This window comes from Monocercomonoides exilis (assembly GCF_001643675.1).
Source record: "Monocercomonoides exilis strain PA203 chromosome Unknown scaffold65-413564, whole genome shotgun sequence".
In the NCBI taxonomy this organism is placed as follows: Eukaryota; Preaxostyla; order Oxymonadida; family Polymastigidae; genus Monocercomonoides; species Monocercomonoides exilis.
In genome coordinates, this window is record NW_027150610.1 from 308,674 (window position 1) to 334,259 (window position 25,586).

The 25,586-nt window shown below is 36.2% G+C and overlaps 4 protein-coding genes across 4 annotated transcripts; 2 read left to right on the forward strand and 2 right to left on the reverse strand.

Annotated features, from left to right (window-relative positions):
* Nucleotides 1–5,053: 5,053 nt before the first annotated feature.
* On the forward strand, nucleotides 5,054–8,056 carry MONOS_16413 (uncharacterized protein; the record flags this gene model as incomplete). The annotated part of the gene is made up of 1 exon (XM_067869317.1): nucleotides 5,054–8,056. One exon carries the CDS (start codon nucleotides 5,054–5,056, stop codon nucleotides 8,054–8,056), a length of 3,003 nt encoding a protein of 1,000 aa, XP_067719203.1.
* Nucleotides 8,057–10,715: 2,659 nt separating this feature from the next.
* MONOS_9325 (uncharacterized protein) lies at nucleotides 10,716–12,670 on the reverse strand. Its single transcript, XM_067879814.1, has 4 exons — nucleotides 12,589–12,670; nucleotides 12,425–12,452; nucleotides 11,872–12,362; nucleotides 10,716–11,794 (listed from the first exon to the last, which is right to left on the reverse strand). Exons 1-4 carry the CDS (start codon nucleotides 12,589–12,591, stop codon nucleotides 11,030–11,032), a joined length of 1,287 nt encoding a protein of 428 aa, XP_067719204.1. The 5' UTR covers nucleotides 12,592–12,670; the 3' UTR covers nucleotides 10,716–11,029.
* Nucleotides 12,671–14,421: 1,751 nt separating this feature from the next.
* Nucleotides 14,422–15,884, reverse strand: MONOS_18329 (uncharacterized protein; the record flags this gene model as incomplete). Its single annotated transcript, XM_067871339.1, has 3 exons — nucleotides 14,422–15,312; nucleotides 15,375–15,511; nucleotides 15,638–15,884. The coding sequence occupies 3 exons, from the start codon at nucleotides 15,882–15,884 to the stop codon at nucleotides 14,551–14,553; spliced, it is 1,146 nt and encodes a 381-aa protein (XP_067719205.1). The 3' UTR covers nucleotides 14,422–14,550.
* An 8,807-nt stretch (nucleotides 15,885–24,691) lies between these two features.
* MONOS_9326 (uncharacterized protein) lies at nucleotides 24,692–24,994 on the forward strand (the record flags this gene model as incomplete). The annotated part of the gene is made up of 1 exon (XM_067879815.1): nucleotides 24,692–24,994. One exon carries the CDS (start codon nucleotides 24,692–24,694, stop codon nucleotides 24,992–24,994), a length of 303 nt encoding a protein of 100 aa, XP_067719206.1.
* Nucleotides 24,995–25,586: the final 592 nt, after the last annotated feature.

A 25,586-nucleotide genomic window follows, 5' to 3' on the forward strand; every position in this document is an offset into this window, starting at 1 on the left:
AGGATGGATGGTGAGGGTGATGGGGATGGGAATTGGATCAATGAAGGGATGCGAGGTCATTGATGTGCAGAGCGCAGAAAGCAAGGAATTATTAGAAGTGAGGGATGGAGGGGTGATGAGAGTGGAGAACACAACTATGGAAGGTGTGGCGGATAGTTTTGGATCGGCAATAAGTGACAAGAAAGGAAAGGAGGTTTCAGTGAGGAACTGTTCGATATGTGGGATGTGGAAGGCAGAAGGGAATGGAGGGATGATAGAAGGAGAAATAGAAAATGGAATGAGGATTGAAGTGAGTGGGGTGAGGGTGAGGAACTGTGGAAGCAAAGCGGGATGTGGTGGGGGAATGAGAATTGCTTTGAAGGGGAGTGGAGAGTTTGAGTGCAGCAAAATGGAGGGGTTGAGTAAAGAGGAAATGAGGATTGCGGAGTGTGGAGCAGAAGGGAGTGGAGCGAACGAAGGGTGCGGAGGAGGATTGATGATTGAGTGTGTGGAAGGAGGAAGTGGCTTCGCCTTGAAGAGTGTGGTGTTTGGAGTTGGAGAGGAAGAAAACAAAGCGAGCAGGGGAGGGAAGAATGTGTTTGTGAAAGGAGAAGGTCTTCGGAGGCTTGTGAATGAAGAATCATTTGGGTTTGAGTTTATGAAGGATGTTGGGGGAACAGACCTGAAGGAGTTAGAGGGATGCGAGGATGGCTTGGAAGGGATAGTGATTCCGCTGGTAATGCTGTTTCGAGAGGCGCCGGAGCGATGCTATGTGGGCGAAGATGGAGAAGATACATACGAATGTGGATTCAATGATTATATGTGCGAAACAATAGAATACGGGGCAGAGCAGCGTTTTGGTGGGAAGAAAGCAATGATGAGGCTAGACAGGTCGTTTGTGATAAGAAATCGGATAGTGGTTGCTGAACAGGAGATGGAAGTTGATGGGGAAGTGAACGGGTCAGTGATTGCAGTTGAAGGAAGCAAAGGGGATTCAGGAGATGGGGTGATTCTGATTGAGAATGCAACGGTATTCACTGGCCTTCAGTTTTCTATTGGAGAGCTGTCTGATGTGCCACGAAAGTGTCTTTTTGAGTGCAGTGGAGGGGAGTTGACACTGACAGATTGCTCGATTAACGCTCAGTCAGGAGAAGGCTTGGGAATGGTTGAATGTGCGAATGGAGGAAAAGTGAATGTCATGAGACTTCGACTTTGCGATGTGGAATTAGGATCGGTGGGAGCAATTGAGGTGAAGGGAAACGGGAGCACAGGAGTTATTGAGTGGAGTGTCTTTGAAGATGTTGAGACGAGAGGAAAGGAAGGGGTGATAGTTGCGGAAGAGTGTGGACATGTGGAAGTGATGAACAGTTCAGTGAATTGGTCTTCATTTGGGGACAACAGTGGTGTGCATGTCAGCGAAGGAGCATCAGGGATAATTGTGAAGTGCAACATGAGCGAGCTGAGGAGGGAAAACGGGGATGGAGGAGGAGTGAGTGGGGTTGCAGGAGATGGAAAGAAGATAGAGGTGAGAGAATGCGAGTTTTTTGATGTGAAGTGCTTGAGAGATATGGGAAAAGGAGGGAGTGTGAGTGTGAGAGTGAGGGGAGGAGGAGCACTGGAGTTTGAGGGGAATAGCGTTGGAAAGAGCATGGTGAAGGAAGAAAGCGGTGTTGGAGGAGAGGTGTATGTGAAGTTTGATTCAGAGGAAGGGGTGTACTGGATGAGATACGACAGATTTGAGGAGAACAAGGCGAGTGTGGGAAGAGATGTGTATTTTGAGTGTGTGGGTGCAAGCAAGATGTTGAAGCAGATGCGATGGGTGGACACGGCTGATGAGGACGAAGAGGAGGAAGAGAAGCAGCGGCTGTGGGTGTATGACAGGAGCAACGAGCCGGTGATCAATGTGACGATGTTTGCGTTTCTGTTTCCGGCTGGTGCAGACATACTGTTTGTGGACAAAGGCGGGACCAATTTTGAGGAGTGCGGGATACAGGCAACGCCGTGCAAAGATGTGTCGTTTGGGTTTGAGAAGCTGGGGAGCACACGAACAACGATACGGATTGTGGAATCGGCAGCTGGGAAGAGCGAGATGAGACAGAAGGATGAATCGTTGACTCTGCAAGGGAAGAACAAAGCCGAAGTTGCATCTGTTCTTCGGATGGAAGAAAATGGGGGCTTTGTTGTTGAGGGGAGCAGAAAGATGGAGCTGAGTGTCCAAAGGCTGCAGGTGGTTGTTTGTGTTTCTTGGGCGAAAGAAGCGGTGTTTGGAGTTGGAGGAAAGGGGGCAGTTTCTGTGCAGAATTGTTCAATCTGCGGGGAATTGGGATCAACTTTAAGTGGAGTGGGGAATGGATGGATTGGGAAAGGAAGTGGAGGGGAGATAAGTTTTGTGTCAGTGAATTTTGAGCAAATGGAATTGGGAGCAGGATGCGGAGTGGCAGAGATGAAAGATGGAAAACAAATTGTGGAGAAGTCTAACATGAGTGGGCTGTGCGGGAGCGTAGGAGGGTTGATCTGCGGGAGGGGAGAGAGCGATGTGAGTATTCGGGAGACAAATGTGAAGGGATGCAGAGTGTTCGGTGGAAGTGTGGCAAGAATGAGTGGTGTGTCGCAGATAAAGGTGTGGCAGGGAAGTTTGATTGAAGAGTGCAGGTCCGATGAGAACATGGATGGAGGTGGGATGTGGTGTGAGCTTGTTGGAGAAAGCGAGGTGATGATAGAGGATTGCAGGTTTTGCAAGTGCATGCTGACGAAAGATAATGGAAGAGGGGGAGGAGTGTTTTTGGATTTGCAAGAGAGTGCAAGCAATAATTTTGCGTTCAAAAGAGTGACATTTGAGGGGAACACAGGAGCCAAAGGAGAAGATGTGTTTGTTGTGAGCAAATCCTTGAATGAATCGATCATAGCAGATCGCTTTGTTGATGTATCTGGGGCTGAGGAGGGTTCTGGCCGGGCAAAGATTGCAGGAATAGACAGTGAGTTTTTTGTGGAAGAGGCGATTGATCTGTATGAGTTTCTTGTTGAGCGCAAGTCGGAAGAGATCAGAGTTGGAGAGAAGGGATACGACTTTGCGGGGTGTGGAACAGACAAGTATCAGTGCAAAACGCTATGGAGAGGATACAGAAACATTGATGGATTGGCGGCGAGAAAGAGGCTGTTGATGGATGGAGAAGTGTATGCAGAAGAAAGCTACGATCTTTCATCATTTGAAGTGAGTTCGATGCAGGACCAGGTGGAGTCTTGTGTTCGGATTCAATTGAAAGATGAAGAAGGGGTGAACGGATGTGTGTTTGGATCGTCCACAGTGCTGGAGATGAAGTGGATTGTGTTCAAATATGAGGAGTCATTGGAAGCGGGAGCGGGATGTTTGGTGTATTCCAGTGGCAGCAAGCTGACTTTGAATCGAAGCCGATTTGAGAATATGACAAGAGGAAATGTGAAGGTGACGTTGGTGAAGTGTTCGAGTGGAGTAGTGATGATGGAAGAATGCGAAGTGTTGTGCCAGGAGTTTGATAGTGTTCCGTTTACGCTTTGGAGCGGAGCGGAAATAGAAGGGTGTGTATTTGATGGCTTGAGAACACCAAAGAGCATGAAAGGTGGGGCGATATATGCCGTGCTTGGAAAGGATGGGGTGTTGAAGATGGAAAACAACACGATAGCGAGAAGTGAGTGCTCGAGGAGCGCAGGGAGAGGAGGAGGGGTGTATGTGGACAGTTTGGAGAGTGAAGCTGAAAAGCCATTTGAGTTTTGCAGGGTGCTGAAACTGGAAGGTAACGAAGCAGCAAGAGGGAAGAACATGTTCATTGCAGGCAAAGACCTGAATAAAAGTGTGAACAGAGCATCGTTTGGGTTTGAGTATGAGTTAGCTTTGGAAGACAGGAATCTGTTTGCAGGAAGAGAAGCAGAATCAAAAGAGACGGATCTGATGCGCTATCTGGTGAAATACACAAGCTGGGAGATTCATGTGTCTTCTGGAGGATGGGATGTGGAGCGGTGCGGATTCGAGGAAGATCCGTGCAAAACGTTCTGGAAAGGGATGGAGCATGTGGATGCGCTGGCGCCGGAAAAGAAAATTGTTGTTGAAGGAGAGATTGTTATAGCAGATGGATTTGATGTGACCAACTTCAGGATCTGTTCAGAAGGGCAGGAAAGCGGAGAGCAGATGCACTCGATGCTTATTTTTGAGGAGAAAAACGAGCATTGTGGAAACGCTTCGCTGTTCAACAGAGGAACGTTAGAACTGACGCATATAGACGTGACTGTGGGTGAGCAGTTTGAGAATGAGGAAAAGGCGATCATTGTCAGTGAAGGAAAGATACTGCGCATGCAAGAATGTGACTTGAAGTCGAAGGCCATATTTTCTGAAGCAGGAGATTATTCGTTTGTTGTAATGAAAAGCGGAGGAATTGATGTGGATAGAGTGAGTGTGAAGCAGACGAATGTGATTCGCAGCGTATTTGTGATCTGCACTGGGAGCGGTGAAGGCGAAATGGGTGAGGATGGGATGATTGGGGTACGAATCAATAGGCTCGATGTCGGTTCAGTGAACATTAGCAGCGGATGTGTGGTGGATGTTGTGTGTGTGGCAGCAGAGAGAGGAAATGGAAGAAGCAAAGATGTATTGAGTATTATTGTGAACGGGTCAGAGTTCAGAGAAATTGCAGGGAAAAAGAATGGGGCTGGAGTGATGAGCTCGACTTCAGAAGGGTCAAGAGGGATTGGGATAGAGATGAATGAGAGTGTGTTTGTGGTGTGCAAGGCAAGTGAGTCTGAGCGAGGAGGGGTGATGGAAGTGGGGCTGAATGTTGGAGGATGGTACGAGGTGAGGAAGTGTGGGATTGAGCAGTGCAGCTGCTCGACAGAAAGGGGAAAAGGAGGGGGTGTGCATTTGCATTCATCGGTGCAAACAGGACTGGACTTTCTGTTCCAAGATTCGGTGTTCGTTTCGAACTCAGCGCACATTGGGCGAGACATTTTCATCCTGTGCTTCAGCATTGCATCCCAGATCAACGAGACGCAGTTCCGGTTTGATCTGCGGGAGTCGCATTACAGCCGGCTGAATGCAGTATATGGGATGGATGAGACAGAGTATTTTGCGGAGGCAGTGGACCTGATGGACTTCATTGTGGTGTATCAATCAGACATAATATTTGTGTCGAGCAAAGAAGGAGAGAGAGGCGAAGACACAAAGAAGTGTGGGATTCTGACACTACCGTGTGCAACACTGGGATATGGGATAGAGCATCTTGCGTTTGAGTACAAGAGCCAGCTTGTGGTGATTGAGGAAGGGAAAGTGGACAGCGAGATTGATCTGTTCAATGTGAGTGTGACATCTCGATCGTTTGAAGAAGCGGTTGTGAGAGTGGAATTATTTGGAAGGAGCAGCAGAAGGAATGTAATTAAGTGTTCAGAATCAGTGATGTTTGTACTGCTTCATTTTGTGTTTGGAGAAAGCACAACAACAGATCACAGCAGCTTCATAAGGGGCGGAAATGGGATAACGCGAGTGTCGAATTGCTCATTCAGCAGCATGACAGAAGGAGGTGGGCCGGCTGATGTGCTGTGGCCGCTTGCCGAGGCTGTTTGTGGGGAGGTTGTATGGGAGAATGTTGTTGTGAACAATCTGAACTTTCAGAGAGGCATCGTTTGGGCAAACACGATGGCAAGAGTGGTGTGCGACCGTGTATCCATCAGGGATATAGGATTGGGAAAAGAGGGCTTGTTTGATGTGAAAGGGGCAGGAAATGATTTGAATATGGATGAAAAGACGAATGGGGTACTGACTGTGAATCTTTCATCAGCAATGAATGTGAGCAGTTTGAGCAACGCCTCTGAGGCACTTATACAGAGTGCATCAAGTGGGGTGTGCATAAGCATGTTCAATTGCACATTCTCAGATTGCAGATCGGTATTGGAGAAGGGGAGCATGATGAAGGCGGCTTCTTGCTCAGATGTGAGTTTGGACTCATGCCTATTTGATGGAATGAGCAAAGAAGAGGATGACCATAACAGAAGGAACGGCTTCGAAAACGCTATGGAGCTGTGCAGATGGAACGGGTCGCTGATTGATGTGGCAGGATGTGAAACAGCAATGAAGTACACCACAATATGGAATTCATGGAAAGGCGGACTGTCCGTATCGGGAGGGAAAACAACAATAGAGAAAGGAGAGTTTGCGAACAACACTGGGCTTGCGGAGAAGTATCCCTCGCTTCGAAGAAACGCATTGTGTTCTGGAGGAGGGGAGCTGAATGTTGCGAGCTTGAAAGGAGGGGATGGGATAAAAGATAATGGCTCGCTATGGTTTTTGAATGAGGGATGTGAGCTTGGCGGAATTGCTTCTGAAAGACTATCAGCATTGTTTATTCCCATATTGAATTCTGTGGAGACAGAAAGGTCGGGGAGTGATCTGAGCCTGAGATTCAAAGGGCTGCTTCTTCTTCCGTGCAACTTGTCTTTTCGGCTTGTTTCGACTGCCGGAATTGCAGAATCTGTGGAGACATATGAGCTTGAAGAAAACGAATTTGTGTCTGAGTCCGAGGTTTGCACATCCATATCATTGGCAATGATTGAAGCTGCAACAGAAGAAGAAGAAGTGTTTGTGGCAATTGCATTTGGAAATCATTCATCAGCAAGCTCCACAGAACGCTTCATAGTGAAGAATAGAAGCAAGCCTGAGGCGAGTAGAAATGATAAAAGTGTAGAGGGAGGAAAGGAAGGAAAATTCTTATGGGTTTTGATTGTTTGCATTGTGATTGTGGTAATACTGTTAATAGTATCAATAATATTCATTGTTCGATGGAAGAAGGTGAAGAATGAAGCAGAAGATCTGAGAGAAATTGTAAACGACAACATCAGAAAGGATCCGAAGGCATTTGAAATGGTGACAATGGAGATGTCACCCGAGGAGCAATGGAGGAGAGCAGAGAGGGAGGCAGAAAAGAAGAATGAAGAAAGAATAAAGAAGAGGGTGTATGAAAAGACAATGGAGCATTCAGAGTCATCGGAGCATTTGTTGAGTGAGAGTGGATCAACTGAATACATTCTGGGAAGAGATTCAGATAAGATCCCTGATTGGGCATTGGAGAAGGTTGATGAGAAAGAAGAGGAAGAGACAAGAAAGAGAGCACCATCACCATCCATTTCATCCATTTCGTCCACAGACACTTCAGACACAGATTCTTCTTTTATTCATGGGGAGGATCTGTGCCCAACCACCTCATCGATGTCGAATCTGGTGGATGCAATGGCATGCTCATGTCCATACGAGAAACTGATTGTGGATTTGAGGGATTCGCTGTTTATGTTGTTGCACGGGCTGAATAAGACAAAAGAGATGGCGATTGGCACACCAAAGGAGAGGGAGATGACAGGTGCTCAGATTCTGTTCTGGGTTGCGAATGGGGCACTCCATTCATTTGATGAGATGGAAAATCCACTTCAATCATTGACAAATCTGAGTCCACACATTGTGTTGTTCTCAGAGCACATGGTGATCACAGTTGCAATGCACTCAGATTGCTTTTCTTCATCCGATGACTCTGATTCTTCATCAATCTCTTCATCAACCATTGTCACCTCTTCCTCTGACATTTCATTGATGAGTAGGAGAGGAAGAGACTCGCCACTACCTTCATCTGCGTTTGAGGATGATGAAGACAATCGATATGAATGTTTGCGGTGGAAGGCACCAGAGCTGCTGAATGGGATCAAGAAGCACACCACAAAGAAAACAGTTGCGTTTTCAATAGGGATGATGCTCTGGGAGTGCTTGACTCTGAATGTTCCGTTTGGGGAATATGAGGCAGCGGTAGCTGGGCAGAAGATTGCTAATGGGGAAAGACCAAACACAGAAATGATTCGAAGCTCCAAATTGTTTGGCGCAGTTAGGGCATGCCTGTCGCAAGAGGCAAAACAAAGATTGCAGCTGGGTGATTTGAAGAGAGAGTTTTTCCAACTGTTTCCGGCCGGAGCCACAATAATGACGATGAGTGATGCAATCATCGATGAAGAAGTGTCTGGAGTTATCGAGAGCAAAAGCGGCAAGGGCACGATGAATGCAGATCAAAAGATATAAGACAGGCACAAGGGATTACTATCATCAAGCAAAAGAACCGTTCAATTGGAATGTGAAAGTCAAGTCAACTGGCTTTTGGAACTGAGATCGATTTTTTTTTAAGTCATCCACACTACAGCAAAGGCAGCAACAGTAAAAACAAAAGAATAAGAGCTTATTTCAGATATTGAAATATAATAATTGATCGAATCGCATTCCAAAAGAAAGAGAGAAAGAAAATATGTATTGATTTATCTTCGATATTTTTATCTTTTCTTTTCATTTTCCAAATAATGTTGATTTTTTTTAAAAAAAAAATAAACAACGCTAAAAAGAACCTTGTGCAAAAGCACTTTTCATTTCATAACAACAAGAACAGAAATTTAATGTTTCAATTTTTTTTTATTTTTTCACCTTCATAATTGTCCATTGACTGATGGCTGAAAAATACATTTAAAAAAGTCACCAATGATTGAAATCTACCTTGACTTGGCTTGCACAACCTTGTTGAAGTGTTTTTTAAACATCCACAAATGAGTTATGAATGATGCCAAATAATATTTGATAGCTGCCATTTTCGAAAATAGAGAATTTTACAGGCAATACTTCAACCATTTATGGTTTGTGATAATGTTCAGGGTTGTCATCAAATCTTGTGTTCACTCTTTTTTTATTAATTAAAAATTAGTAATTTCTCGTTGAAAATAGATTTTTATTTAAAAAAATTCAAATCAAGAATCAATTTAACGAATCATCTTTCTTTTCTTTGTTATTTTTGCGTTTCATCATTCTCTTTATCAAAAAAAAAAAAAAAATACAATTTGATCTCGTTCTTTTTTTCTTTTTCTTTCTTTTTTTTTAAATTACCTCTCAACCATTTGTTCAATTTTTATTTATTTTTTCTTTCTTTCTTTTTTCTTTCCATTTCCTCATTTCGCTTCAAATGCGCTTCACAATTGTTTATCAGTTATTTTTCTGGATTTGACGGACAAATAAAATAAAATTTGTTTCTGAACGAAGAAAGAGGATATTTTGATATTTTCAATATTTTTCGAAGAAATGGACAAAAATAATTGCGGAAAACACAACTGCACATAAAATCATTTTATCAGAGCAAAATTATGTTGTTAAAGTGTAAATGGCATATGGAAGAAAACTTCAAGTGAGTCTCTATCTATCTTTCTTTCTTTTTCTTTTGCTGAATAAGAGTACAATTACAGAACGTTAAATAATGATGACAGAGAAGCTTTGAGTATTTCAAATGGTCCTCTGCAAAGAAGTTGGAGAAAGTGATTGTTGTGAGGAATAAATGCGACAATATCGATATTAATTTCACTGAATGATTTGCAAATAGACGGAATTCCACATGAAGAATGTGAATAAATGAGAAAAGGAGATTTTTCTATTTCTTATGATAGAGTCGAATTTTTAATGGGACATTATTTTTTAACTCTTATTTTTTTATTTATGCTTGCCAACTGCTGAAAAGAAGTGAATGGCTTTCAGCTCTTTCATAAACTTTTTTAAAAAAGTTCAATTCATTTTATTCAGTGTTTATTTTTTATTTTTATTTTTATTTTTTGATAATTTAAAAAGGATTTTTTCCAGCTTACTGATCATCGCACAAGAAATCAATCACTTGTTTCACATGTCTAAATTTATTTGAAAAGTTCCTTTTGCTTAATTTTCAAATAAAATTGTTAATTCAAATGTCGATCAGATTTCAGTTCTCTCTATTGAAACTTCACAAGAATAGAAATAATACAATTGTCAAGATTTTGTTTTCATGACGGAGAAATTTGGTTTGTTAAAACAGTGATTTGATCGAAATATGAATTTATAATTTTATTTGAAAATTAAACAAAAGGAACTTTTCAAATATATTTAGACATATGAAACAAGTGATTGATTTCTTGTGCGATGCCCAGTAAGCCGGAAAAAATCCTTTTTAATATTATCAAAAAAAATAAAAAATAAACACTGGATAAAATGTATTGAACTTGTTTTAAAAAAGTTTATAAAAGGGCTGAAAGCCATTCACTTCTTTTCAGCAGTTGGCAAGCATAAATAAAAAAATAAGAGTTAAAAAATAATGTCCCATTAAAAATTCGACTCTATCATAAGAAATGGTGCAAATTTTTTTGCTTTATGAATTTTGTTCCATTCTTCTCTAACAAATATTTTTCTCAATTTTTGAATTTTTCTGTAATTATTTGCATTGTTTCGGTTGATTTATAATGAAATGATTGTAGAAAAAGTTTGGAACATTTCTCAGTTTTTTTCATAATTGCAAAAATTTTGCCCCAAATAGAAAAATTTCCTTTTCTCATTTATTCACATTCTTCATGTGGAATTCCGTCTATTTGCAAATCATTCAGTGAAATTAATATCGATATTGTCGCATTTATTCCTCACAACAATCACTTACTCCAACTTCTTGGCAGAGGAGTATTTGAAATACTCAAAGCTTCTCTGTTTTCATTATTTAACGTTCTGTAATTGTACTCTTATTCAGCAAAAGAAAAAGAAAGAAAGATAGATAGAGACTCACTTGAAGTTTTCTTCCATATGCCATTTACACTTTAACAACATAATTTTGCTCTGATAAAATGATTTTATGTGCAGTTGTGTTTTCCGCAATTATTTTTGTCCATTTCTTCGAAAAATATTGAAAATATCAAAATATCCTCTTTCTTCGTTCAGAAACAAATTTTATTTTATTTGTCCGTCAAATCCAGAAAAATAACTGATAAACAATTGTGAAGCGCATTTGAAGCGAAATGAGGAAATGGAAAGAAAAAAGAAAGAAAGAAAAAATAAATAAAAATTGAACAAATGGTTGAGAGGTAATTTTAAAAAAAAAAGAAAAAAGGAAAAAGGAAAAAGGAAAAAAGAAAAAGGAAAAAAGAAAAAGGAAAAAGGAAAAAGGAAAAAGAAAAAAAAGAAAAGAAAAGAGTGATTTTTGAGTTACAAAATAACGTGAGTTTCATTTTCTTAAACATTCACATTATAATCAGAAATATTCAACGATAACTCACGATCATTTTTTTCTTTTGCAAAATAAATGAATCCGTAAAGGCTTTCAATGACATCTTCGTATCCTTCTTCTTCCAACATTCTGAACAATTGCTTTTTCAACTCTTTTCTTTTCGCTTCTTCAACTTCGCCTTTCGTCTTTTTCTTCAATTTTTCTGAAAGATCCAAAAAGAACATCAAACTCTTTCTCACTATATTTTGATTAAATGTCAATTGATGAATCTCCTCCAAAAATGCATCGATAGCTCCGCCTTTCAGCAAGCAATCAATTTTTATATCTTTATCACCGATGGCTACGTACAATACATAAATGCATTTCCCGAAAAAATCTCCGTGTTTATCCTTTGCTGCTCGAAGCACCCGAACAATGCTTTCAATAAGCGCAGCAAATTCTTCATTCCACATTCCGCAACTGCGAAAAAAAAACACCAACTTTCGGAGCCATTCCATCAAAAGAATCTCTTCTTTTGTTTCATTCACTCTTTCTTCTTCTTTCTCTCTCCTCCAATCCACATATTTTGACAGATCTTCGATTTCTCTTGCTGTCTCTCTCGCAAAATGCAAATCATTCACTATAACTTCTTCCACACTTACATCGAAAAATAATCTGTCTATCAAAAATTTCCAAGCACACCAATAGGCAAGTCGAGAGAGGTTACGATGCTCATGATGATATTTGATAATCTCTTTGATTTCATTAAAATATTGTTTTTGCATCAAAAGCTAATTAGAAATAAGAAAAATAAGTAAAATAAGAAAAACATGCAAAAATATAAAAAAGGAAATAGAAGTGCCCATACACAAAATCCCATATCTCTCAAAGTCAGCAAGGCCATATCCACTTCTTTTTGTGTTTCCTCGCTTTTCTCTTTCTTCAACGCAACTTTCATAAGGTAAGGCATACACATTAAAAGCAATTCAGGTTTGAAACTAATGTTCAGAGAAATATAGCATTCGCAAAGATCGACAAGAAGTTTTTCATCCTTTTCATCCATTTTTTTGTTCTCCGCAATTATCATCTGTTCGAATCTTTTGTTCAACGAAGATTTTTCAAAGCGAAGACTTCGCATATTTTTAAGCACACAGTAATATCCAACACGCTTCAACAATAAAAGCACATTTTCCATTGACAGTTTCTTATCTTCAATCATTTTGAGTATTTTATTGAAAAGTTCAATCGTGAAAACAGATTTGAATTCTTTTTCATCCATATCATCCATTGGTCTATCCATTTCTTTGATTGTCCGTTTCTGCCCGTCCTCATCACAATCTTCAAGCTCAGAAAACAATTCTTCAAAAAAACAAGAAAAACATATAACAAGCAACAATTCAAATTCAACAATAAGCACAAACCATTAAACCTTTCAGTTCCACTCGTTGTCTGCATTTTTGAAAATGCATTGCGAACAGAAAACAACGAATATTCGTCATTCGAATTGAATTCAGATATCATTGGATAAGAGAAATTGGTGCAAAATATGAACTCAAAACAACCATGAAAATATAAATTGTTACACCATTCAAGGTTATTAGTATTATTTGACAAGGCGCTACAAAGAAAGAAAGAAAAAACGATAAATATTTTTCTGGTTTGTTGTTATGGATATAAGATCATCAGATTTGAAAGAACAACAATATTCCTTGCTAAAATGAGAATTCCGTGAGTAAACATTTCCTGTTGAATTAAGAATATTATTTCCTATGATGGAATGAATGAAGAAAGGCATTCCCAACAATGGAATAATAAATGATATTTTTTGTTTTTGAGCCAAGTGGGATAGAACAATTTGAAATTTGAATAAAAATATCAGCATGCGTGTATTTTATATTATTCTTTTGATTGAGCAGATATTTCCATCTATATCCTTTTCAAAGTGCAGGAATGTGAGTTATTGTTGAAATGGCCAATCCCCGCTTTGGAGAGCAATACGATGAGAATGGAGCAGATTATTATGTATCCATTGGGAAATAAATGAAGTTACGAAAGATACATGATATTTATTTGGAATAAGAGGCGAAGGCAAATTAAAACAATTATTTATTAAATGAAGATTGTAAGAAGGAATTATGTAAAGGACAAAATCTGCACAAAATTATATAGCATTTTGGAAGCATAAGGCAGTGGGAGAAGCTTTTTGGGCAAGGAAAGTGGCTGGCCAAATGGAAAGCTGGACATTTATTGTGAAAAAAAGACCAAGAAATCTGAGAGAAGCAAAAAGACAGGAGATAAGCAGCATTAACTTGGGTGATATGACTTTTCTGACTTTTTGGGAGTAAAAAAGTTTTCTATCCTTTTTGGAATTTTTACAAGCGAAGCGCAGTTTTGTTTGTCGATGTGCTGTTGAGGCGAGGACGATCAGCAGCTTCAGTTTTTGCACATTTCATGCGAAAATCGCAAGACATATAAAACCAGCTAAATATGTTTCTTATCTTGCACCTTTAATGGCATTTGCTAGAGGATAGGACAGAAGTCCTGGAACTTCAACATCACAATCCACTTTTGATGATTTGAAATGGCAATATTCTTCTGTTATTTCATCTTCAACAACAACATGAACAACAACTTCATTGTCTTCTTCTTCTTCTTCAATGCATTCTTCACTGATTTTATAGAAATGTTGTTTTATTCATTCCATTCAACTCTCCGTCAATTCTTCTGAAAATTTTGTCTTCTATTTCTATTCACAAACACAAAGGTTCTTTTTCTTTCTGTAAAGAGGAAGCAGCCAAAGGGAGGAGGTACTGGACTGTGTATGATATTGATGTCCAATCAATGAGAACAATTCCGACTTTTTTTATTAGGCTGTTGAATAAAGTGCAGATGAAAAGGAAAGAATATCGAAATAATTTTGATTTGGAATAGATGGTTAAAGAAATGGCATTCAACAGACTTCATAATGTGTCATCTCTTTTGTGAGTGGCAGAAGAGTCAAAAGGTGATGAGAGAAAGACAAAAAATTTGAAATGGAGAAGGAAACTGTCACAAAAGAATATTGGAAATGACAAATGGAGATAGGATTATTGGGTGCAGATATTTGTGTGTAATGTGTGATAATTTGATGATGATGCAATTGGTGATCTTTCAGAATAACTGAAAGGGAAATTTTTTAATTTGAAAATGTTGGCTTCTGGAAATGATGTGAATGAAGAGGATCCAAATAAAAAAAAATGTTCTTTTTCCTCTGTTGTTATCAAATAAACTTTTGAATGTCTTTCTTTCTTGTTTTTTTTCAATCAAAGAAATGATAATGATTCAATGTTCTTTTTTGAGCATTCTTTTTTCCAAATGCAAGTCATTCAAAATTGAAAAATAAAAAAAAAAAAAGAAAGAAAGTTAGCATTTTTTTTTTCAGATATATTTTTCTATTTGCATTGTTGGAAATTAAGATTTGAAATGAAGCAAAACCTCAGCCAACTCCTTTTCAAACACTTCCTCTCAAATGATAAAAATAAAAAAGGAACAGAAAAGCACTCTTAATTCATATGTTTACTAAAAAATCTCCATAATATTCAGGAAGAAAATTAAAAAAATTGAAATTCAGATAATGTAAAATAATATGAAAGCTGGTGATGATGTCTTCGTATCCTTCTTCTTCCATCTTTTCAAATATCTTTCTTTTCAACTCTTTTCGTTTTGTTTTGTTCGTTTCTCCGTCCCTCTTTTCAATCAGCCTTTCTGAAATCTTCAAAATGAGCTGCAAATAATTCCACGTCAAATTGTGATTTAATGTTTGTCGCTGAATTTCCACCGGAATAACATCAATGGCTTCCCCTTTCAGCAAGTCTTCAACTTCCACAGCTCTATTTTCTGCTGCTATTCTCAAAGATTGAATACAAAAGAAGTGAAAATCCCCATTATCATCGTTTTCTGCTCTGATTACTCGAACAATGCTGCCGATAAGGTTACAATTCTCTTCGTTCCTCATTTGGCATGAGTAGAAGAAACGATTCAGTTTTTGGATCCATCTCAATAAAGCAAGCTCTTCTTTCGTTTCTTTCTCTCCTTTTTCGTCTTTTCTCTTCCAATCAATGCATCTTGTCAGCTCATCCAATTCTCTTCTTGCCTCTCTCACAAAATGCAGTTCTTTCGTAATCATCCCTTCCAAGCCGCGGCCTGAGGAAAATTTACTGATCAAAATCTTCCAAACAAACTGATATGCAAGTCGTGTCAGATTGTGATGCTCTTGATGATACAGGATAATTTCTTTGAGTTCATTCAAATACAGTTTTTGTTCAATATCCTTGTTAAAAATGAAGAGAGATAAAATCAGTTACATCAAAAAGGAAATAGAAATGTTCATACGTAACATTCTGGAGCGCAACACAAAGCCAACAAAGCCATTTCCACTTCTTTCTGGACTTCTTCGCTTTCCTCCTTCTTCAACGCAACTTTCAGAAGATACGGAACACATATTGAAATCAATTCGTCTGAAATGAATCCTACAACCAGAAAAACAAAGCATTCACAAAGGTCAACAAGCAGCTTTTCATTTTTTTCTTCTTTTTTCTCTATTTCTTCAAAAATCATCTTTCTAATTTGTTTTCTCAATGAAGAATCTTGAAAACCGAAAAGATAAATTTTTTTCATAACTTTGCAATATCCAACGATCTTCAACAACAAGATTGCATTTTCCATTGAAAGTTTCTTTTCTTCAATCTTTTTTGTAATTTTGTCGAACAGATTTTTTCTGTCCATTGTTTCAAATTCATCTTTACTCATTTCTTCAATAAGTTCATTCATTTCTTCAACTTTGAATTTCTGTTCATCCTCGTTGCAACCTCCAATTTCGTCAAACAATTCTTCGAAATGCATAAAAAAAATGAAAAATCAAACCTTTTTTAAAACAAGTTAGAAATGAACAGACCCCAAAACTTTTCGACAAGTGATGTTCTTTGCATTCTGATTTTTAGAATGCTCGTTCTGTTTATAATATGTTCAGGATTCAATAAACACAATAACAATTCAAACATAAGATTATCAGCAAAAACAAACCGTTTTATCAATCAGAGTTTTTGAAAATGCTATCGATTCAATACTAATTGCAAGGCTTTTAAAAATAAGTGTGTAATATGCCACGTCAACAAAACCAATGATCAAAGCTATATCCGACAAGAAAAGCACACTTTTTTTCTTTTTGATCGAACCAAAAGCTTATTTTTTTGTCAAGAGATCAGATGAGGCAAAATTCTTTCAATTGTGAAAAAAACAACAATTTGTTCCAAACTAGCCCTGGGTGACGTGAAGAAAAAAATTCGTTACGTCCGTCACCAATTTTCCACTTCAAAAAAAAAAAAAAAAAAAAAAAAAAAAAAAAAAAAAGAAATTTTTTATTGAATACATAATGTATTTATTTTAAATAAAATTTTTTCAACTCTGAAAACAGAAGTAGAAATCATGAATACCATTATAAAAGATATATCGATTTTAAAACAATTTTTTTCCAATTAATGCATTGTTTTTGACACCAAATAATGGATGAACTGTGTTAATGAAGAAATTTTGATAGTTATAGTAAGTGTTTGCTATGTGCGAATATTTTATTTCCCATCTTGTATTCATCGAAATTAAAATTTAAAAGTGGCATAGCATCAAAGTGTCATATCATATAGTAGTGCAGGAGAATCTTGAATCTGAAAAAATTGCATGTGTGCAATTGTTGAAATATATGAATTCTTGAAGAATTGGATTGTCACTTAATTCGAAATTCAGACATTAAAAATGAATTTGAAGAAAGTACTGTGAATGTGCGGGAAAAGAAAAATGAAGAAGCGATTTGTATGACTTATTAAAAGCACGTTTGTAATTGATTTATTTTTCAGAATCGTATTTATCTATCAAATCGAAAAAATATAAAAGAAAAGATAATATCAATTGATGATACATGTTTGCAGTTGAAGCAGATTGAACAGCGGAAGCAATGAAACTTTTAATGATTCATTTTGGAGTTGAAGTTGAATTGAAGAACAATAAAGATGATAATGAATGAAAATGAAAAGATAGCAGAAAAGGATTAAAGGCTACTGGCTGATCTTTGTGAATACTTTGTTTTGCTTTGTGATGATTTCTGTTCAACAAATTTACGATTTATCATCGTGACTTGCATTCTGAAAGCCTCATTGATCAAAGAAGATAACAAGGAAGCTCAAAAAGAAGTTGAAATGGCTTCATTGTGTTCAAGTTGCATTGATAACGAAACTGTGTGAGTATTTCAAATTCCTTTTTGATATTATAGATTGTTTATCTCTTTTTTTGAAAGGAAAATGAACAAAAACTGTATCTGTATGAAATCAAAGGAATTATCAGATATCAAGTGATGCACAACTTTACTCATCTTGCCTGTCAGTCTGCCTTGAAGTTATTGACAAAATGGTGCAATAACGTAGAAAAGTTGAAAGAAACTATCGTTTATCGGAAACATCCAGGGAGAGAAGCAGCCAGAAAACAGGAAGAGTCGATAAAATGTGTTCAATGGAAGAGAAAAAAGGAAGAAAAAGGAAGAATAGAAGTTTTAATAATTAGGAGATGACTTGATGAAATTTTAAAGTTCTTTACTGTGTGCAAATTGAGAAATAAAGGATATATTGGACTCATAGTGAAAATTCTTCAGCTGTTTAAAAGCTGCAACAGAAAACAACGGGAGAATGAGCAAAAGATGTATTCGCATAATGAAAAACGGAGCTTCCAACGGGGGAAGCGAAAACTGAAGATTTGCAAATAGTCAGAGCGATTGATGTTGTTTTTTTACGATTCATCAACCCATTCAAAATGATATAATGACACTCGAATTTTCACTGTTTTTTGTTGATTGAAAGAACATAAGAACTGTTTATTCTGCGAAAAAGAAAGAGCAAAAAAACGATCATTTTTATTAAGAAAGAAGAAAAGGAAATGAAGATGTCCAAAATTTTTCTTGAAATATTGGATTTTCACAACACAAAGAATTTCCTGCACTTATCGTTGAGTTTTTTTTTATTCTTTAGTGATATTTTGAGGAAATGAAATGTTTGTATTTTCCAACGATAATATTCTATTATTTTCTATTTTTCTCATTTCACAAATAGAAAACAATTGCTTTTGGCTTTGATAAAACAATTATATTTATTTATTATTATTATTATTTACTATGAAGAGAAACTTCAACAAAAAATCATTAATAAAAAATAGAAATGTCTTGCGTTTGTGACTTGACCTTTCTTCTTCTTCTTCACTCCTCCTCTAACTTCTTTCACACTTTTTTATTGGAGAGTAACAAATTCTGAGTTCCTTATTCTATTATTCATCTTCTTCGCTTTCATAATCTCCGTTCTTTTCCTCAGTTTTTTCTGGATTTTTCTCGGTTTTCTTTAATATTTTTATTTTCAAAAAACATAAGGATGAAACGAAACAATGAAGAAAACAGGATTAAGCAGTAATAATTACAATGGGATAAAGAAGATGCACTTCCATTTCAATCAGACGATGCTCAGAATGCAGAAAAGAAAATATATTGATCTGATTAGCTGATAATTAATTCACAATCACAGTTGAAATATAATAAATAATCATTCACAAAGCATTCCTTTGCAAGACTTTTCAGTTCAAGCAGTTATGAGAAATCAACATCACATGCATAAATAATGTGGATTTTAACTTGTCTACACTTTGCACGAGGGATTCCACTCCATTGGGGGAAAATGTTCATATTACTTCCAATTCAGTCTGTGCATTTTCCACATATATATCTTATGCCAATATTTCTATTTTAATTGGGAATAGAATGGATGGTTTCATTCCTTTTTGTTTGTTGATTTTCATCAAAAGCAGAATTGGATGTCGAAAACGATTCATTCTATAGTTATAAAAAAGACATGGCTTGATGTGAAACTTTCTTTCAATGATAATTGCTCACTTCAAATCGAATAAATAGAAAAATGAAATAATCAAAAATAATTGTTGAAAATAATGAAAAACTTGTTCCCAATTCAGTTTCATATTGAACATAATATGAATAAAGTTATTATTGATTCGGTGCTTCATCTTTTGAGTTTTAAAGTGATACGTTTACGAGAAAATAGAGATTCTCTTTTCACAATTGATTTATAATGGGCAAAAGTCACTCTGAAAAGCTATGAATCAGATTCCAGTTTCATTCATCCGATGTTGAAGTTTTGAAAGTTCTTTTGCATTTTCAAATAATCTGACTTCACCTGACGTCAGCGCCTTGAGACGTCAGTGACGAGTAAAAATTCCGATTGCCGCTATCACGTCAGTCAAAAATGTGATATAGTTATTTTGATTAGAAGAATTAGAAAATAATTTCTCACAAAAATTGAAAAATACAGTTTTTTCAAGAAAAATATAAAATATAATGTTGAAACTTTTATTTTTCTTTTGTGACTTGGAAAAATCTGTCACGTCCGTCAAAAATAGAAAATGTCACGTCAGAAGTCACCACGTCACCCAGGGCTATTCCAAACTTGGTAAGTGGGCAGATAGCGGCCGGTAAAAAATGAGTGTTTTTCATTTATTTTTTCATGGATAAGAAACAAAGACAAATGCAGAACATGATTATTCTTTGTTTTTCTGAAAATGAAGTGCAGAAAAATTTGAATGAATTTTTAATCAAAAAAAAAAAAATTATTACTAAGATCGGAATTATTCATGAAAATTCTGCATATTCAGATGCAGATTCACCATCGCCAGCTTTATATATGTCACTTTCAGTTGATGAAACAAGATCATCAACTAATGGAGTTAATGATTCATCTTCACTTTTAGATTCATTAGAATCACTATCATCGCTTTCTTCTTCTGTTGGAACAGGAAATTGAATTTTTTTCACAAAATCTATGAAAGAGCATTTTTATGAGGAGTGGAACATGTAACTTGCATAGTTGTCATCAATAAACTTATTGTTAACTCCTGTTTTCTGCAAAAACTGGAGAAATCTGGACAATAATCCCTCTATTCCGTTCGTGCAGACCACAGAAAGTGGATTTTTGAAAGTGAATTTATGGCATTCTGATAAATATGAATTATCGTATTCAGATAAGCAATGGAAAGGATGCAATTCGTCACTGTAAATCATTGTCTTGGGTTTTATATTTGCTAGGATGATGGGAATTAAGGTATTTTTTTTTCTATTTTTGACACTAACAATAATGAATCTTCATCCACATTTTTCGCTTTTTCTTTCAATACCTCCGAAAAGCCATATCTTCGATTTTTTTTCTGCCCTTGTGGAATTTTCTCCTTCTCAGAATAGCCTCGTCAATTTCTACAATTTCTCCATCACCTCCAATTGGCTGAAAATCCTGAAATGTGATTTTCGAAGAAATTGTTCGACACTAAGAATACCAAAAACTAACGGTCTTTCTGTTGATGTCTAGGAGAAAACTTGTTTGAGTGATATTCAATTTCAAACAAAAATGCAAAATGATTCTGAGAAGTTTGTTCAATGGTATTTTCGTGTTAAAGAATGAAGTATTTTCAAATAAGCTGATCGATTTATCGCATTTTGCACATCTGTATTGTTTTCTTGTTTCTGATCTTGAATAAATGTTCATTTTATTAAAACATCTCTGACATTTTTTGTTGAGAACGTTCAGCACATTATTGATGATCCAACCAAATGAACATGAAACGCAAGAAAATTTATCATTCAAATCTGCAATATCCTTTCTCGAATCGTTGATACTTGTTGACATTGAATAGAAATCAAGCAATAAATCATTTATTTTATTTTGTTATATATTATATTCAAATTTAATTGATTTCAATTTGAACACAAATTTATCATTTTGTTAATGGGAAAATTGAGTTTTTATTAATTTTTATCAGTTATAATCAGTAATAAAATATCAAAAAAACTAATTGAAAGAAATCATTATATCCAATTGTGTTCAAATAAATTATAAAATTTCACAAAATAACGAAAAAATACCGGTCGCTTTGCACCATCTTACCCCAAACTTTTTCCACAATCTTAAACATCTGCATCACATGCCTTCTAACGTGAACATTTTAGGAGTGACGTGAGGTGACTGAAAAAAATTACATTCACTTATCAAAAAAATATAAAAAAATAATAAACAAGACATTCAAAGAAAAAATGATTTTTTTTGTAATTTATCTTTCATTATTGAGTGGGTTTTTTAATTTTTTTCATATTTTTCAAATGTTCATTTTCAATTTTTGTATGAACAATTGGTTGTGTCGTGATCGATTTTTTATGGTATATATATAAAGGCATTCGCGTCACTACCTGTCACTGACGCAATTCAAGTCAATAAGGCATTTGGCAAAATTTCTTTTTTTGTTATTCATGGATGCCTCACAAATATGTTTTTCTTCATAAAAAATACCCAAAAAATGTTTCTAAACAGTTATAATTTATATTTTTATTTTTTTTTTTGTATTTTCAATAACACTTTTTTATTCTTCTTGATCAAAAAAGTTAAAGATGGATAAAGAAACCGAGAAAATGCTCAAATCACACAGATGCGAGTGGATAAAACTGAAAAAAAATAGAATCCAATGAGTACACAAACTGTTTGAATTTATTGATTTATCTTAAAATTTATTTTGAACAAATATGTAATATTAACATAGGTTATTATTATCCTATGCCGGAAGAATTAATTATTTCCAAACCTTCTCTTGATATTGTTAATCATTAAATATTTGTTGCATTCACTCCATTGTATAAAGATAGGATTGCAAAAAAGGATATGCACAGACTTTATATGTCTCCGTGCGAAAAAGATGGAGTTGCTAGTGGAGAAACGCGTCGGAAGGATTCCTCTTTGATTTTTAATCATAAATGTGATTTGATTGCGAATAATCATATCTCTTTATTTTTTTCTCAGAAGTCCAATTTATCAACAATTTCTACTGAAAGGTGAAAAAGCAATGGAACTTCTCAAACAACATTGAAAGGTGAGCTCGCTGAATCTTTCATCAATATCGTTGCCCATAGTAATATTTCTTTTCTATCAGAAGCAACAAATGAATTCAATGATTTTATTTCAGCATTAATAAAGTCATCACAAGCGAATCCACACATGAGCAGAGAAGATATTTTCCCTCTCTTAACAGAGAGAAATGTGAGGAGACTGCTTCATGAAACGAATTCAAAGAAAAATAGAAAAAGCAATTTCAATTATTTCTAATAATCCCCTTGGAGTTGTCATTGACGGAGGAGTTGTTGGGGGAGAAAGCTACACAGCAGTGGGCTTTTCAACAATGGATCAATTATCGAAACCTATCTTTTGGAAATTGTACAAAGGCTGTCGATCAGAATCCGATTATAACAATTTGGGAACAGAAATAATGACAGAGTTGAGCTCTTATGGATGATCTGTCAGAGCTTGGTGCTCAGATGGACTGAAACCACAAGTTTTAGCTTTGAAAAGGATATCAACTTATGATGGCAAGGAATTATCTGGTTTGTAACACACAAATAATTATCCCAAACCAATTTTTATAAGATGTCAAAACCATTTAATCAAATTGGTTGTCAGTCATGCTTTTTCTGAAAATGTTAAACTTAAGAAAATGAAGGAATTGATTAAAAACTTCAGTCAGCAAGCACATTTGTCAATTTTCAGAAACATTCTGAAAAAAAGATGCACATCATTTATTGCTACTCGATGGCTGTGCTTGCATAATAATTGTTTCTTCATAAGGCAGTATAAATCAATAACAAACAAATCCAGCATGCTTTCAGACAACGAAATCTCTGAAATTGCACTCACTGAATTGTTGCTGTATCCACTTTATTCGATGCATCTGATTTTTCAAAAAGAATCGACAAAACTTGGAGATGCTTTTCCTATTGTAATTCAACCAATGAATTTGTTTTATTCTTTTTCAACAAATGTGTATTTCGTTGATGGAGAATGGCATAACGCATTGATTGATATAGTTATTCTGTTATATAATTACACACTTTGTGATTTTTCTGGACAACTCATAGCAACATCACACGCGCTAACTCCAATAGGATCACATAAACATCGAATCAACAAAATTCACTTGTGACCCTAGGAAACGTTTGAATATTTTCAAAAAATAAATATTATTATAAAACTATTCAAGTTTTTCTTTTATCTCGAAAATATTATTTTATTAAGTTTCTAAAACTATTATTGATGTGTCCAAAAAATCAAGTGAATCTTTATCACATAATTGCGGGGAAGATTCATGTGGATCAATGTGTCTGATCCAAAACTCATCAAATACTTCTTCTTTGTCAAATTCATCATCTTCTTTTTCATCCTCCTCTTCATCCTCCTCTTCTTCTTTATCTTCCTCCACCTCAAATGTTTCCTCTTTAACCATGTTTCCTATTTTCCAGAATCCTTCTTCGTTTCAGTCAAAACAAAATCATTATAACACAACATGTTCGGATACACATTTGTCAAACCTTCCATTTTTATCTACTGAAAAGTTGAAAACTGCTTTTGAAAATTCTGAAAAAGAAAATGATAAATATGGAAAACGTGTTATTGGATCTTCTTTTTCAACTTCTCTAACCACAAATTGCACAAAAGCTATGAATGTTGAGTCCTCAAACTCAAAACTGCAAAGTTTGTTTGATTTCATTTCGACTCTTGATTCGAATTCTCAAGAAAACACAGAAGAATGTGAAAAACAATACGAAATCGAAGATTTTGATGAACAAGATTTGTTCAGATTGATTCTCGCAGAAGAAGAAAAAAAGGATAATGAATATCAACACAAATCCAATGAAACGGATCGTATCAATTTCTCCTTGACTAGAAAAACAGCTCAGCATGATGAAGTGTCAGTAAGAATGTCAACAGACATTACAAAAAAATGACAAACTGAAGAAGAAATTTCTTGAAATGAAAAAGAACCAACGAATAATGAAGAAAACAACGAAAGTGAAAGCGAAAGCGATAGTGATGTGGATTTCATTTGCAATTTTTCTCGTTTCAGAAGAATCGAAGAATGTGATGCTGATTTTGAAAATCAAACTTAGAAAAATATTTGTGATAACACATTTTCTGATTGGTGTGGAGGGATTGTGGCAGGTTTTTGAGTTATGTTTGATCACATGATGTTCGAAAGGCACAATAGAAGAAAATCTCAATGCATGAAGTTTTTTTTAGAATTATCACTTTTCAAAGAGAAAGATGAAATCACCGAAGAAGATGGTAACAATTTTTATCAAGATTTAAGTAATTACAGAGAAACACATTCAATACTTACTAACATTGCTTTCAGCATAACAACCTCTCCTTGCCGTGAATCATTATATGAGAGAATATTTTCAAATTGCTGCATAACAATTGGAGATCATCACCTCAATATTTCAGACAGAACACTCAATGCTCTTCTTCGTCTTTAATTTCTCATGGGAATATTTTTTTTTCAGTTTTGAATCTGTTGAATCGATCATTTTGTTTGTCACTTATTTATTTTCTTTCCCATATCTCTCGACCTTAATAAAAAGCTGAAATATAGTACAGAATTTTAATGTTTTTTTGTTTAGACAGAAAATCGAAGTTAATTAACTGAATATTGAATGAGCTGAAGCAAAAAAAAAAAATGAAATATGTGATCTGAGGAGAATAGAATCGAACCTGCATGGAGATGGAGCAAAGAGTGCGTTTATGGTGGGAGGCGGGGCTCTGGATGTGTTGGATGGTCAAGTTGTGTTTAACAGTCTGGAGGAAGAGGTGGAAGCAGAGGCATGCAATGCGGAAGAGTTTCAGCTGGTGCATGGCACAGGCTTGGAGCTTCCGGTGAGGAGCACTTGCGTCGTGCTGCAGAATGAAGTGAGCGTGCTTTATGAGACAGCGATTGAGGTGGTGCAAATGAAACGCAAGTCTGTGGAAATGATTCTTTTGAATATAGGTGTTCCAGAAAGCATGGGAGGAGGAACTGTGGAAGTGGATCTTGGATCTGCGAAGTGACTGAAGCAAAAACAGAAAAGCAGTATTAGGAGGAACAACTTCAGTGCGCTTGCGCTCGGAGTTCTGTGGGCGATGCGAGTTTTTGTATGTGGGGAGAGCTTGGGAAGCACGGAAGTGGAGGTGAAGCTGTTGAGGTTCAGCAAGAACAAGACGCGGCGGGGGAAGAATACGCATGTGCGGGAAGTTTGTCAAGGGGTAGTGGCGAAAAAGGAGCGGATACTGTTTGGGTGATAGATGTGGATGGGAGACGAGGATTCTGAGGAAGAAGAGGAAGAAGAAGAAGAAAATATTTGCTGTTGATTGAGTTTTGTTGAATAAAGGAACTGAATTTGATCTGCCTCTGCCTTTTTGATCGGAATTGTTGAGCTGAGAGTCTTCAATATCAGCTGCTGAATGGTTGATGGAATGCTTTGTTGTGTGTTGTGTTTTTGAGATTCTCTTCGAAAGACCATATGAATCTGTGTTCAAAGAAGAAGCCAATGAACTTGATGAAGACAAAAAGGTTTGCATCTGAAGAAGATAACTAGATTTTTCAGAGGGCATGTGAATTGCTTATGATTTGTGTGGCACACTGCACATGCTTCCCATCCAC

Bases quoted from the DNA above. Each gene is read 5' to 3' on its own strand.
- MONOS_9325 (XM_067879814.1), bottom strand. The intron at 12,363-12,424 runs GTTTGTGCTTAT...GTTTTTTTGAAG, and splicing joins TGGAACTGAAAGGTTTAATG to AATTGTTTTCTGAGCTTGAA. The intron at 11,795-11,871 runs GTATGGGCACTT...ATTTCTAATTAG, and splicing joins TGAGAGATATGGGATTTTGT to CTTTTGATGCAAAAACAATA.